The 15,711-nt window shown below is 36.7% G+C and overlaps 1 protein-coding gene across 3 annotated transcripts in view; it reads left to right on the forward strand.

Annotated features, from left to right (window-relative positions):
- The window catches only part of LOC5572136 (potassium channel subfamily K member 18), a 170,134-nt gene that overhangs the window by 91,442 nt on the left and 62,981 nt on the right, over positions 1 to 15,711 (forward strand). For all 3 annotated transcript variants that reach the window (XM_021850625.1, XM_021850626.1, XM_021850627.1), the window contains 2 exons: positions 8,297 to 8,398; positions 8,572 to 8,702. In XM_021850625.1, coding sequence (XP_021706317.1) covers positions 8,297 to 8,398; positions 8,572 to 8,702 — 233 coding nt within the window. The remainder of the gene's footprint in view (positions 1 to 8,296; positions 8,399 to 8,571; positions 8,703 to 15,711) is intronic.

A 15,711-nucleotide genomic window follows, 5' to 3' on the forward strand; every position in this document is an offset into this window, starting at 1 on the left:
GAAGGACAATTTGGACCTTGGAGCTCACCGAACACAACAAGTAGACGAGTAGAATTATGAGTCCCCATTGTGACCAGGTGATACAATGCTTCAGGTGGGATGTATCCAGTTGTTGGAGAAAAAGGCATTGAAAACGAGGGGTGATGATAGCTACCAAATAATGGTTAAGAACCAACGGCTTAGTTTATGTGAACTATCACGCAATACTTATCGAAATATATCCTTATAAACACCCATTAGTATCGGCACATACTTATTAGCAAATTTCTTAGTGTTTTAGTCTATTCTTTGCAGACAATACTTTCATCTACCACACTATAAATTATCGTAATTATTTTCTTTACAGTACAATTGGTGAACTTTACTGTAATAACAATTGAATATACTGAAACAATATAAATTGAATGAATCATTTTTGTAGCTTCACATAAGATACAAGTAACGGATCACTTAAACTCAGAGGCTGTACAGACAAAGAAGCCATGATAGTATGGTTTCGGTTTTTGTCACGTCGAAAACAAAAGCTCAAATTACACTTCAGTCTATTTTGGTATTTGCTTGCCTCACATGCAAGGATAGTCATCAATGTGACAATACAGAAATGAAAATATGTAGCGTGTTTTGATGACTTGATTTATTTTAACACCTTAGAAAAATCTTTAAAAGCGGATCCGTAGCTTCAGCTTAACCCGTATAGGCCTGAGTGAAAACAAAAATACTGAAACCCTCACCGCTCAGCGAATTGGATTCAACGGATTCAAATGATTTTTTGCCAGTTCACTGGCCCACATATCTAGTTTCTAGAAGTGGCCAGAGGAACTTGGAAATATTCCTGTGGCCAGAGTTATTCCGGTGTTCAATGGGTCAAGTCGGGGAAAAAAGGGCTATTTTTTGGGACATGCCAAGTTACCTATATTTATTTGCAACTAGTAGTCCCGGCTAACTTCGTCTTGCCATCAAGTAGGCTGTTGAAAAACGCCATGCAAGCAGGGCTGGGAATGGTAATAGTAGTAGGCTTGAATTTCGCGAAAATCACGTGGTCTTCTCAGTACAGTAGTTCAAAAACGTGAAACTCATCAAGTAGCCTATGTTGGGTGCATGATTTTTCTAAATCGTTAGTGTCATTGAAGGCTCTAAATGCGGGAAATGCAGCGGGAAATAGAACATTTTTCTACAGTAATTTTGGGTTGCCCTTAGCAACGGGTGTTTTGCAAATTTCAAAGTTTTTTGCCTACAGCAGCGATGGGCGTGAGATTCACTGGCTTCGCTGACTGTGATTGGCTTTGCTTGGCTACTGTAGAGTGAATTTTAGAATTTTTCCCAACCCTGCATGCAAGTCTCGTGTAGAAAATGTCAGTTTCTTTTTCTCCCGTTTTCTCACTATCCCGATGACTTTCCCAAACTTTTTCTTCGCACAAACACGTCGGAGCTCTTGACGAATTCAACAGTGAAAGAATCATGTAAGTTCAATCACCCGTTCTCAAGCCATTTCGTGACATACGAACACCATTCAATTTTTATTTATATAGATGACAATCATTTTAATTTGCATAAATCATTAAGATCTGTTATTTGTTTTTTTTTTTATAACTAACACCAGCTGTACTGAACTTGGAAGCACCTATCACTAAGATATTCTTCATTGCAAGCTCTCATCCGATTACCGAAGTGAACATGATCGAGTTGGTTGAGTAAATGCGGTCGCCAGGCTTGGTCATATAGAGCGAATTCAAGATTAGCCTCTGTTCATTTTGCCTCTTCGATGATTTGGTTCAACTTAGAAAAATATGACAAAGTTCTTCTGCCGGCTCGGAACGCATGCTGCCCCGGATGGAGAAACTTGCTTTTTTCGAGGAAAGTTTTCAGACGATGATTCACCATGCGTTCGTTTATCTTTCCAATGCAACTCAGTAGAGTGATTGGACGATAATTCTCTACAGAATTTGGTTGAACACCAGGTTTGGGAATTAGAACAACAATCTCTTCTCTCCATAGAGAAGGAAACTTGCCTTCAGCCCTGACACGGTTGAAGCTTCGTAGCATTTCCACTTTTCCGGAGATAGGTGGATGGCGAATCGTAAAAGCTCTTGGTAACTGAAGTCACTGTCCAATGCACATTGGTCCCAAAGCCGTATCTAGGAAGACAAAAATGATTGCGCCTAAACCGTCAATTTTAGATATATAGTGGCTTCGGCAAAGTTTCTCCATATTTTTCAGTGATGTTAAATTAGGGTGGCCCACATGGTTTACGAGATCAGCATATAAACTTTTTCGCTGACGCATTTAGGCCTACATAATGTTCTACAATGTTTAAAAAGAACCAATTTGGAGCGACTTTGCCGAAGAACCCAAATTTCTATCTCTTATGGTTCGCGAGTTATGATTTTTTTAAACAACAAAGTTAGGGTGGTAATTTAAAATCAGTTTTTTTGATAACTTTTTATACGGTTATTTCAAACAATAGTAGATGAGATTCCGGTAGAATCTTACAAAAAATTCTGGTAGAATTCTGAGAATGATTTTTATGTAATTCTTAGCAACATTCTCAAATAATGGTGAAGAATTTGTAAAAGAATCCTGGGCTTGATTTAGGTGTAACCATAAGCAAATTCTCACAGAATTATCGAGATTATCATAGCAGTAAATACTATCGATAGTTTTCCAAAAGTAATGTTTGTAAATTTTATTTCATCCCACCTCTTTATTTTTCTGCAACAAAAAAGTTTGGCCCGCCACACAATATTGTTTCTGAGATTTGGCCCGTGGTTCGAAAAGATTGGGCAGGCCTGGTTTAGGCGCAATCATTTTTTTCTCCCTAGATATGGCTTTGGGACCAATGTGCAATGGACTCTTCTGTGGGGAATTCAATGGCACCGTGCTGCATCAATACCCGGACGCTTAAGCAGGGACCAATGTTCAAATTCTATTTTGAATAGATGTTTTCTAGAAATATATAATGTTCTGTGCTGCTACACATTCATTCAAATCTTATGTAAGTGAAGATAATGAGTGTTTGATTGAAAATGAAGATTTTATCATTTAAATAGTCAAATTAATGATGCTTGTCTTATCCTTAAATCCGGACACTTGGAACAAGCCTTGTTTTTAAATCCGGACACTTGTGAACCAAAATCCGGACAGCAGAATTGCATAATTAAATATTTTGTGAAATAGGTAATAGGCTTACCTGAATCCAATTAAACTTCACATTGTTACGCTTTTGATGCACTCATTTATTCTACGTTGCTCAAAATATGTGAAATGTATGTAAATTAGTGTTTTCATTACCTCAATCGAAGTCATAGATATCCTGTTAGATGCTTGTGTCTTTAAATTGCAGCATTACATGAATCGCACATTTTATTTTAAAATTAAAACGAAGTGAATGATCATCTAACACTTTTATAAAATAAGCTTCAAGTTTTCTCTTCATATTACTTTGAAAATGTTCTTTAACACATGCAAATTAAGGAATATTTTATCGCGTCCGGATTTCGAGCCACTGGTCTTCAATCCCGGACAGTCTATTCCAACACTTATAAAGTAGTATTTTCTCCATATTTTTCCATTTTTGTGTCACTGTATTGTTAATGAATAGTCCCGTTTGCACTTATACTAAAAACTCCATTGAAATAATTGAAATTAATCACAATATTATCAATCCGAACTTGATGAAGCTTCCATCGACGCTCAACCGAGAAGAGCTTGAACTGCGAAGAAAACGTGTCTGACTGGAACAACTGTTCTGTTTTTATTTTTAACAATTGTTTGGCAATGATTACTAGATCACAAGTTTCATGAAAATGATATACAATGTTAAAGGTAAAAGTGAAGCACAAAATTCAACATTATCACATATAACTTTTCCTTCATTTAATCAATATTATCACAGTGTCCGAATATTGGTACCGTCCGGAATTTGATTCATCACGGTACACGCCTGCTTTCTGGTTCCAGTACTTCCTCCTGACTGTGATATTAGGAAACAATTCGGGATGATTGGACCAAAGGCTGCAAATATTCCATTGGAGGAAAAACATCTTTCTGCTTGCGTCACCGAAGGTCGAGTTGCTGAGAGAGTCCTCATCGTTTTTTTGAATTTTCGTCATGATGAATTGTAGCCGCTTGAAGCTCTAGATTGTTGGAAAGACCAATGGAGTTTGACTGCTGACTTTGAGATATAAAAGCTTGAATACTTACCGAAGATGATGAAGTTACCACGCCGGCTGCCACCAGAGGCTCTTCGGACAAAACCGGAACATTCCTGGTCAGGGTCGACGCGGCAGGCCTCGCGATTGGCGAAACGTGATTGAAGATACCGTTCGTGCGATCAATGATGAGGTATCCTTCTGTATTGCTATTAGGTCGTATGCTTCAGAATCCCAGAGTGTTTCTTTCGGAAGTGGTGTTCGACATAATTGATGATGTATTCCTGCGACCGAGCTAGGAAATCGGCAGTCAACGGGTTGAAGAGAGACGTCCCGGGTTGCCTCCTTGCCTATACTCGCTCCGTGTTTGGAAGTGGGGAGGGTACTACACATTCCCCTCCCTCAAATTGCAATTTTACATTTGTTATTTTTTTTCTCGTTGCGTGTTGTTGAGGACAAGTTTATAATCGTAGTCCATTTGTATGCGAGGGTCGTTTGCTCAGTTTCGAGTTTTGCTAGTACGTTGTCCATATCAGGGTCCGGATTCATTGCAGGGTCGGTATTTTCAGAGGCGTACGAGGGAGAGTTACTAGCGGTCATCATTGTAATCTAGGTGCCTTCGTTTTTTACGGTCCCGATCCGGAGGGGAGGTACTGATACGCTTGTCACTTCGGCTTCGGTTTTGCAGTTCCATATTGTAAAACATTCTATTGTTCGTGCTGTGGGAATAGTCTTTCGGAGGCGACATTGATTGTCTTTCCGAGATTTTCTTCCGGTAGTTGCATTTACGCTTGTCCGAGTTTCAGTCATGGTACTAAGTGCGGATGACGACGGCATTTGGCTGTAGTGTCAACTACCTTAACAGTGGGATGCTGTTCTGCGCCACATTTTCAATCTCTGTTTCGCCGTTAGGGCGGTTCGACAGCGAGGTTTCTTTCAGAGTTTTCAATTCTGCTCTAACGGCTAAGAGTTCTTTAAGGTCACATCATTAAAGCGCGAGTGGATTGGATGATTTGCCTTACAATGCAAACAAAACGCAGGGTTTGTACCCCATCGGAAAAATGTACTTCTTGAGAACAGCGTAGGCAGATTGATGCTTCTTTACAGGCTTTTTTAGGGTGTCCGTAGATTCCACAATTGTAACTCAGAAGAGGCGATGGATAATACGTACGCATTGGAACTCGTAGTAATCCGAAATATATGAACTGGGGGAGTACCGCGCCTTTCAGAGACAATACAAGCAATGAAGTGTTCCGAAGAGTTCCATTTACCCGTTTCCGAATACGTCGAACCTTTGTAACCCCCTAAGTCTTCAAGTAGTCTAGAATATTGTCTTCATCATCGTTTATTGAATCTGACTAAACCACACCTTCAACTGAATTGATGGTTGAGTTGGGAACAACTTCCACAAGTGTCCCGCCTACCGGATATTTGATGGTTAGAAGCTTTTCGGCAGTTGGACGAGAGTTCGTGCGAAGAAGTTATTTCGTACCTCTACCTTCTCTGGAAGCGACAATTTCTCTAGCTTTTTCAGTACCAATCACTTGCTCTACTGACAATCTAATCACAATCGGGCTGGGAAGACGGGGGTTGATTTCCTTTCTCTCGAATCTAGTTCACGGCGGACTTGCATTACGAGTATGATCTGGTATCCTATCTCGTCATTGCTGGCCATGCGCCACTGTGTGACTGATTTTAGTTCTTCGATTCAAAAAACTTTTTTTATTTGTTTAATTGGTATTTATTGGTATCATCTAGATCTAGCTATAGGACTTAATTATTAATATATTTATTTTGAAAATTACTTCATCGATCACTTTGCAGACCTGGTAGCATTTAAGTGCCTTGAATGTAGGAACTGTAGAGAAATCCTGCATGAAAAAATGGACCAAAAAGAGACCAGACAGAAACCAAAACGAAACCAAAATGGAAAACAGGAATCGAAATTTAACCAGAAAAAATAAGAATCAGGACAGACATTTCTCTTTTTTTGTTATTCTTGTAATGTTCGTATTACTGTATGTATTTTTTCATGTTTTTTTTTTCTGGGAATTTCGTGAGAATTTAAGTATTTTCCCAAAGATTCACAAAAAAAAAATCGAAAATTAAGTTATTATTTCCAGTCAAATTCCTTCAAGAACTTTTCTAAGAAATTTCTCCAGGAATTTTGTTTTGGATATCTTAAGAATATAACCTGGATTTTAACAAAGATAACTATAGAAATTACCAAGGATTTCTCCGAAGATTCTTTTCGATATTTTTCAAGGAAGGCCTAAACCCTCCATGATTGTATCAGGTGATTCTTCCATCGGTTTCCTTAGTAATAACTGTAGAATTTAGTTAAAGAATTAGTGGGAAAATATCTTGAGGAACTCCTAGTACAGTTCGGGGTAATCCCTGAGGAAATAACTGGATGTGAATCGTTGTAATGTGTCTTTCTTCAACTCAAAACTGTTAAATAAATCTGTTTGTTCAATAACTTGAATATAAAACATGTATATGATAAGCAAATTTGAATTAAAGTACACCGGGGCAAGTTGAAACGGCTTGGGTGAGATGAAATGGCAAGGTATCATAATAAAATTTCATAATGATGAGAAATTCAATTCCAGAAATATTAAGTTAACAGATGGAACAAACTTTTAAGGAAAGAATATCTGCTTTCATTTAAAAATATCCTATTGAAAACTTTGCATTTCATCTTGTCCCACCCGTTTCAACTTGCCCCGGTGTACCTTAAGCTACCCATAAGAAAAAAATCATCAATCGAGTTTTGTTGTTGACGAATAAGCCACAAAAACATTGAATTCAACTTGTAAACATATTAAATCTTAGATGTTTTAAATATTTCAAAAAAATACATACATTAATTGAAATTTGAAATTGGTTAACGTTCATAGGGGATTTGAAGTATTTTTTAACGTTATGAAATAGTTTGACTCTGGTAATGAAAACATTAAAAATATCTAGTATATGCAAAGTATCAGGGGCTTTCCTTAGCCGAGTGGTCGGAATCCGTGGCTTAAAAGCAAAGCCATGCTGAAGGAATCTGGGTTCGATTCCCGGTCGGTCCAGGATCTTTTCGTAATGGAAATTTCCTTGACTTCCCTGGGCATAGAGTATCATCGAAACCTGGCACACGATATACGAATGCGAAAATGGCAAATTTGGCAATAACTATGAAAGTGCTCATTGAACACTAAGCTGAGAGGCAGGCTCTGTCCCAGTGAGGACGTAATTCCAAGAAAAAGAAGAAGCTATGATGAATAGAGTTATGAAAATATCGACTTATGAAAAACAAAACAAGATATGTAGGTGGGAACGGACCTGGTGTAGTGGTTAGAACACATGCCTCTCACGCCGAGGACCTGGGATCGAATCCCATCCCCTGCCTAGATAGTCACAAAAAAATTCTGTGATGACTTCCTTCGGAAGGGAAGTAAAACCGTTGATCCCGAGATGAACTAGCCTCGTTAATAAAGATAGAAAAAAAAAGATATGTAGGAATTGGAAGGAGCCGATACATTCATCTAGATATAGAAAATATTGGATTATATAATATCAAATTGTGGAGCGTTGACTGTACAGTTATTGATTTGTTCATATATGTTTACAACACTTATTATTATTTCAAGTATTAAATTTGAAACTGTACATTCCTAGTTTTACCGGTAACTGCGATTCCAGATGATGTTCGGTGCATTGCTAATAATGCTTTTCCGGATACCTTTGAAATTTATAAGTTAAATTTGTAGAACAAGTGAATATTTCTACTGTTGTTGAACACCTGGCATAAAATGAAACTGTTAATCATATTTTCAGCTTAACAGCTGCTGTGTCAAAATGAAACGATAGGTATTATCTTTCGTCGTGGTTACTAAACTTTCAATCTACGTTTATGAATGCATTCGGAAGACTAGCGAAACAAAAGGAGAGCTATTTCGGGTTTCCATGCAGTCCACAGACTAGCTGTTTTGTTTCCTCCTCGAAAAAACTATTTTGCTGACGGTAGCACGAGCTGGTTATTACATTTAAAAGTGGCTGAACAAGTTTAGAAAATGTACAAACTACTTTTGAACTTTGCAATTTCTCACTGCATTACTTTTCAAAAACTTACCATGCTGCATATTTCTTTTTCCCTTTTCCAGGTTATGGCAACATAGTTCCTCGAACAGAGTGGGGCAAAATTGCAACGATATTTTACGCAATCATAGGAATGCCACTATTCCTTCTCTATCTTTCCAACATAGGTAAGTTGCTTACATTCACGGAGCATTTCCCATTTTCCAAATGGAAGAAGAAACTTGCACAAGAGTTCAAGTAGGATTAAACTGTTCGCTTTTTTGTCGGTATCTGTTTTCAACTATGTGCCTCAACCACCTTCCTGATCCCATCTTCCCGGAAAACGACACTCGTGCGCCAGGTGATATTTTGGCTAAATCGTTCAAATGGATCTACGCCAAATTCTGTTTGTGCAGGGTATGTCCAGGTGTTGCTCGACGGCGTGCCCTCAGAGCTAGACGAAGAGCAAGGACTGAGGAACGTGACTACCAGGTAAGTGTGCAGCACTGCAATGCCAAACATAGGTTTTGCCTGCCAACCGCAATGTGCAATGCAAAACCGGAAGCAAAAATCTCTGCATGTGTAATGTGATGCCGAATAAACAATTTTATTAATTTCACTTCAACCGCTTACACCTGTCCTGGCCTGACAGAAGCATATTTAGCACTGTTGCTTCTTTCACTGCCTCTTTGCTTTCAATTTCCACCGCCAGCAGCTGGCTGAATAATGTTTTAAACAGTATCTGACTAGCCTCGGAATGTGGGCAGCCAATAAAGGGCCAGGGGGTGAGTGGACAATATCAGTTTGTAGTTGTTTGAAGTTTCCTCAGTATATCCAAGTGAAAAAATATTATTTAATTATGTAATATTCGTGAAATGAGATCTTTGGTATGTTATCTAAAATTCATGAACTCATTGGAGTAAAGGCTTTTAGATTCTAAAGAATCAACCAGTTCTAAAAACTATAAATTGCTGTGCAAACCACACAAAAATGTTTGAGCCAAAAATATTAAGATTTAGAGGTGACAAGCGACTTGAAAGTGAATTTTCTCTACAAAAATTAAATGTATCTAGGTGATTATAGAACGAAGCCACACCTCAAATTTTCAAAAGCACAGGACTTGAGAACCAAACAGCGCACCGCGTTGAAAATCTATCCCATTGGTCATCACCAGCAATTTGATTGGTTTTCAACGTGAACTGCTGTCAGATTCTCTCGTCTTGTGTAATTGAAAATTCGAAGTTTGGCTTCGTTTTATAATCACCTTAAAAGTTTATCTCCAAAGTTTAATCACCGTATGGCTTTATCATAATGGGCTTTTATTGGCTTTTATCGGTGAAAGCGATTGTGTTGTTCATATATGGCCCTAGCTAGTTTTATTCATTGCTTTCGTTGCTCGCTTGCGATTCTATCCATCATATTCTTTTATTATTTTCCTTGCTTCCTTCACTTTGAGAAGTATCGCTTTCACCGATAAAAGCCAATAAAAGCTCTTTGTTTGTTGAAACTCAAATTTGTCTCAAATAAAAACAAGTCTAAAAGTAGTTTTCTCTAAATGTTTCCTCTTTTTACAAAAACAATTATCTTTGTTTGACCGTAACTTTATGCATCCCCAAATAAAAAAGACTTGAATATTTTGGCAACTGTTTGAAGGTGGTATGGGGTATGAAAAGAAAGGGTGCTTTAGCGGGTGGCTCGAGTGGGTGGCAATGTTGAAACATGTTTTAAAAATGATTAGAGTAAGGTGGGGCAAAAGTTCGACCTTAGTGGTATAATCAAAGTATACAGAAAAACAATAGCAATTGAAACAAAATAAATACCATACAGTGAACCTTCAACACATTGGCTATAATTTTGCTGAACATACTTGTGTCAAAATATTAACTCATTTTTAGTTATATCATTTTCAAAATTGATTGTTTTAAACGAAATTTTGCCCCACCGGTGGTGCAAGAGTTCGAATCTAGTGTGGGGCAAAAGTTCGCTGGCTAAAACACTAAATATTGATACTTTTATGACAGGCATACTTTAAAGCAGCCGTAAACTTATGTTTGCCGGAAAACACACACTAAATTTTCGTAAAAAAATGCCCAAAACAGGGTTAATTTTGATATACCCAAAAATAACAGTTTTTCTAACAAATTAAGTGAAAATATAAAATTTTGGTAACATTTTTCGCACGATCAGGCAAATTTTGCTAGATTTGAAGATAATGTATGGATTTTGGGCAATTTAAATTATTTTCCGTGATTTTATACATGGGTTGAACTTTTGCCCCACTATGGGCCAAAAATTGTTTCCAAGCATTTATGCAAAAACTAATACACCTCAAAGCATCCTTATGGTAGGTCTAGAAACGCCCCTACATAAAATATTGAAAAAGATTTTATTTCTATTAGGTTCCGTGATACGAAAGTTTGAACAAAAATTACAACATTCACTTAAAAAAACAACAACTAGCCATAAATTTTACAAATCTCAACCGATTTTTATGATATTTGGAGTGAAAGTCTCCTACTTAAAAAGCATTAGAACCACCATGACATTTATAAGTTTTGTTTTGAATTGAGTTTGAAGTCTTAAAAAGAAACTCTTACCCCACGAACTTTTGCCCACTTTACTCTAGAATATTCTATAGAATTTCTGTAGATTTTTTTTGTAAAGTCCTTAAAAGAAAGAGATCTACAAGTGTGAGAAAGGGATCTACCAATGAAGGTACAATGGCGTTGTACCTTCTTTCGCCTCATCTTGGGTATAAAAGATGGACTGACACAAGATGAAACCCTCTTTCTGCTGCAATCCGGGTGACGTCATAGAAGTTGACTACCCAATATACCGTGCAAGTTTTTTTGATTTAGAGTGTTAAGAGTGCTCTCGATGATTATTCGTTGCTTGATTTTTTACGGCCGGTTAGCAAAGCCTGACATCAACCCCCTGTGAGCCGCTCCTAACATGGAGTACAGACGACAAATTAATCTCCCCTGAGGAAGAAACAATCCTCGTGTCGAAATGTTGGGTTAACCCGTTAACGCCCAAGGTATCTCACAATTGGAATTCAGCTCCGTTTTTGTTATTCATAGTCGTATTCCCATAAATTAAACCTTATTTCACCAAAAAAAAATCAAGTCTATGGTGGGGATCCAAAAAAATTCTTGAAAGTGTGTCGTCCATATCTAGCTGTTCTATAAGTTTATTTTCGAAATTAATCAAATATATTTTCATGCAGTTCGACCCATTACAATGTAAACAAGTTTGAAAAAAAAACTGCTGGTGAGAGGTAATTCATAAATTACGTCACGTACAGAAGAGGAAGGAGGGAGTTACAATGAAACGTGACTACCCATATAAAAATTGGAATCCATACAAAAAGTGTGAAACAGAGGAAAATTGAGGAGGATGAATATGGCAAAACTTTTCGTAACGTAATTTATGGACGTACCCTGATAAAGAAATTGCAACATAAAGAATAAAAATTTCAGAGGCGAAAGGTGTATGCCAGAACTAAATCATTTAGTGACTTCAATTCAATTTTCTGTTCTACCGCGTAAGTAAGATACAGACATACATACATTTCCATTTATGTACATGTACAATTATGCACACTTAAACCATTTATACCAAAAACAAAATAAAATCTTACATCAAATATTTTGATTTAACCAAAAACCTACAGATGTTTCAGAATAGTCTTCAAAAAGATTATATAAAACTTGCCAGCTGATAATGGAAACATAACTATCAAATGTTTTTTTCCCAGTCAAGTTATAAGTATACAATGTGGCTCGGCTCTGACAGCGATCCAAATCCTTTATATTTGAAAATATCAAAATTTCGTTAGTGCTAATCAAAAGTTTGTCGTTCAGTCCAATGACAGTCAAATATTGGACTCCGACTATTACATGCTGTACAGATGTGAATATTTGAAGCCAACATTACTCGGCTATAACGTTGAAGTTACTGCAACACTAATGCATATAGTCTTATTGGCCAAAATACCTGGGCAGCATACTGAAACGTGCCCGCTCAAAGGTCACAATTCTTGGTCCGAGTGAGTTCAGCAAGGAAGGCTCTTTACTGCTCTCAACGCGTCGCTGGTTCTAAAAAGTAAACAACCATACAAAACTACGACCAAACAATGGTGAAGGCGTAATCAACTTTCTCGAAAACATTCATTTTGAGAATTAAGTAGAATTTTCTGATTAAATTGGCAACAACGCACTGCAGTAGCGCGTAGTAAATAACTGCTTGAAACAATATCTTTCAAGCGCATTTATTACCTGTAATTTTGCGAATGATATTTTTTACTTTTCCACGTTTCAGTCATAAAACTGGTTCTGTACTTAGGTTGGCGGCTTTTCAATTTTACTCTCATTTGACAGCCGCCCTTCACCCTTGGAGTTCAGTTCATGGATGGATAGGGGAACACGGGGCAGTATGGACACCCTAAGGAATTTTCCAATTTTGACTGTAAAGACACGAATATTATACAGTTTTCAATGTGCAGTATGCTTTTTAGAGTTCTCAAGCATTTGTTAAACATTGTTGCAAAATTTTGAAAAAAAATATTTTGTTAGCAAAAATGGGTTTAAAAAAAGCTCATATTTGGTAGTCATCATCAAGCTAGCGGGGCAAAGTGGACACCCCCATGGGGCAGTATGGACACCTTAACGTTTATAGGAAAATTGTCCCACGATCATTCCCAAACTTCTAAAAATGAAGTACACATTCAGGAAACCATAGCGATAGATCACTGTGCCACTGAAAACATGATTAAAACCAATTTACGACATTTTTTCGTAGTGATGCCTTAAATATTGCCTCCAGATTAGTTTTAATACAGAACTGACGATTTTTAACCGATTTGTGGTTCCGAATCATTCATTGCATTGCATGCTTAATTGTTTTTGGATAGTTTTGTGTATTAAGTTACATTTCTTTTTCTTTAAAGTGTCAGCTCTACTTTGTCACTCGGTGTCCATATTGCCCCAACAGTACAGGAAATTTTCATATAAGTTTTTCAGTGTCTCAAAGTAGCAGAAAAAAATCTACTATATTTTTGAATTGAACATAAATAATTGAAGATTCAGTCAAGAGCTACATTTTCGGTCAACTTGCAGTCATTTGCCTCTGAAACCTTATTTGGTGAGGTGTGAATGTTATAATTTTTAAACCCAATAAAATCATGCTCCATTTTTTGGTTCAAAATCAATGTATAAAACATTTTTTCTGAAATTTTAGTGGACAACTTACTCTTTCGATAGGCAACTGAAATATTGTTTGCATCTAAAGTGTAAAATTATTCGCATATGCGAATATACAAAGGGTGTCCATTCTGCCCCGGGTGTCCATACTGCCCCCGGTACCCCTAAGTCAATTTGTCGGTTTTTTCGTTCTTCACTCCCTTCAAAAGATCAAAAGATCTAATCGGTGTCAAGGTTCATCTAAAAATGTAAGGAGCATTGCATCCGAAATAAGCGATTGTTGCTCGAATCGATAGTAAGTATCCATTGTTTTGATCTAGGCAGACCAATTTCTTATTGGTTGTTTCCTTGATGGCAATTCCCAACTAATATGTTTTTTGCGAAAATATCTCCTTTAGTTGATCATCGTTTTCAAGATACCAAATTTTTCATCACTGGACTTCAATCATGAGAATGACTTCCGAACTAAGAAGGTTTTAGGCGAATAATTTTCTTTGGATTTAATCAGTGGACTGATATATAAGCGAATAAAATGTGTGCCCAGTAGTGCCATTTAGGTGATTTCCGAAGTAATAAGTTTCTAGGCGAATAGGTCTCATTCAGATCTCCAACTTTGTCAAAAAAAAAGCAGATAATATGTTTGTCTACTAGCGCCACCTTGGGAGAATTTTCCAAACTACTATGTTTCTGGGCGAATAGATCCCATTTAGTTGAACACTTTTGTCGAAGATACCAATTTCGAGAGTTCGATTTTTTTCAGTCTCATCGCTAACCTGATATAGAAAAAATAAAATATTTGACCACTAGCGCCACCTTGTGAGTGTTTTTTCGAACTAATATGGTTTTAGGCGAATAGGATTCATTTAGTTGTTCAACATTGTCCATGACACAAACTTTGTATCTAATCACTTGACTGAGATATTAGCAAAAAAATCTTTGCCCACTAGCGCCATCTTGTGAGTGTTATAAGGTTTTATGTTACTAAGTATCATTTAGTTGTTCAACATTGTCGAAGACAACAATTTTGTATCTCATAACAGAACTTAGATGCAAGCAAATACAATATTTGCCCACTAGCTCAATCTAGTGAATGTTTTCCGAACTAATAAGTTTTCGGGCGAATAGATCTCATTCAGTTGAACACATTTGTCAAAGACACCAATATTTTTTTTTTTTAATTTTTTTTTTAGTATCATTCCAAACATTACATTCATTTCTTATATCTAGGTGTTCTGTGTTATTAGACAACACTATCATCCTAATTTGGTAAAACAAATTTAAGATTTTATTAACATTTTGTTAACAACATATAACATTTCATTTGCCGTAGCAGTTCAGATTTTTTACAGTTGAGTTGATTTCACCTGCTTATAAGAGAAAAAAAAAACGATTTAAATATACTTAACCTAACTTAAAGTAAACATATAACGCATTAATCGTGGCAATAGAAGATTGTAACGATTTTTCCTGAAATTCTTGATTATTTTATTTGATATTTGTTCCAATGTTTCAACATTGGATATTCTATGTAACTCATTGGTACTATACCAGGGAGGAAGCCTCAGAATCATTCTCAAAACTTTATTTTGAATTCTCTGCAGAGCTTTCTTCCTGGTATTACAACAGCTAGTGCATATTGGTACAGCATACAACATGGCTGGCCTGAAAATTTGTTTGAATATCAAAAGCTTGTTCTTAAGACAAAGTTTTGATTTTCTATTAATAAGGGGATAGAGACATTTTACATATTTATTACATTTGGCTTGAATGCCCTCAATGTGATTTTTGAAAGTTAAATTCTTATCTAGCATGAGCCCTAGATACTTAACATCATCTGACCAATTTATTGGAATCCCTCTCATCGTGACAACATGTCTACTTGAAGGTTTCAAATAAAGAGCTTTTGGTTTATGTGGGAATATTATTAGTTGAGTTTTGGAAGCATTAGGAGAAATCTTCCATTTTTGCAAGTATGAAGAAAAAATATCCAAACTTTTTTGCAATCGACTACAGATGACACGCAGGCTTCGACCTTTGGCGGAGAGGCCTGTGTCATCCGCAAAAAAAAGATTTTTGACATCCCTGAGGTAACTCAGGTAAGTCAGATGTGAAAATATTGTATAATATTGGTCCCAAAATGCTGCCTTGAGGAACACCAGCTCTTACAGGAAGTCTTTCAGATCTGGAGTTCTGATAAATAACCTGAAGTGTACGATTTGACAGATAACTTTGAATTATTCTAACAATGTATGTTGGAAAATTAAAGTTTTTTAATTTTACGATCAAACCTTCATGCCAAA

Source organism: Aedes aegypti, chromosome 3, assembly GCF_002204515.2.
Source record: "Aedes aegypti strain LVP_AGWG chromosome 3, AaegL5.0 Primary Assembly, whole genome shotgun sequence".
NCBI lineage: Eukaryota > Metazoa > Arthropoda > Insecta > Diptera > Culicidae > Aedes > Aedes aegypti.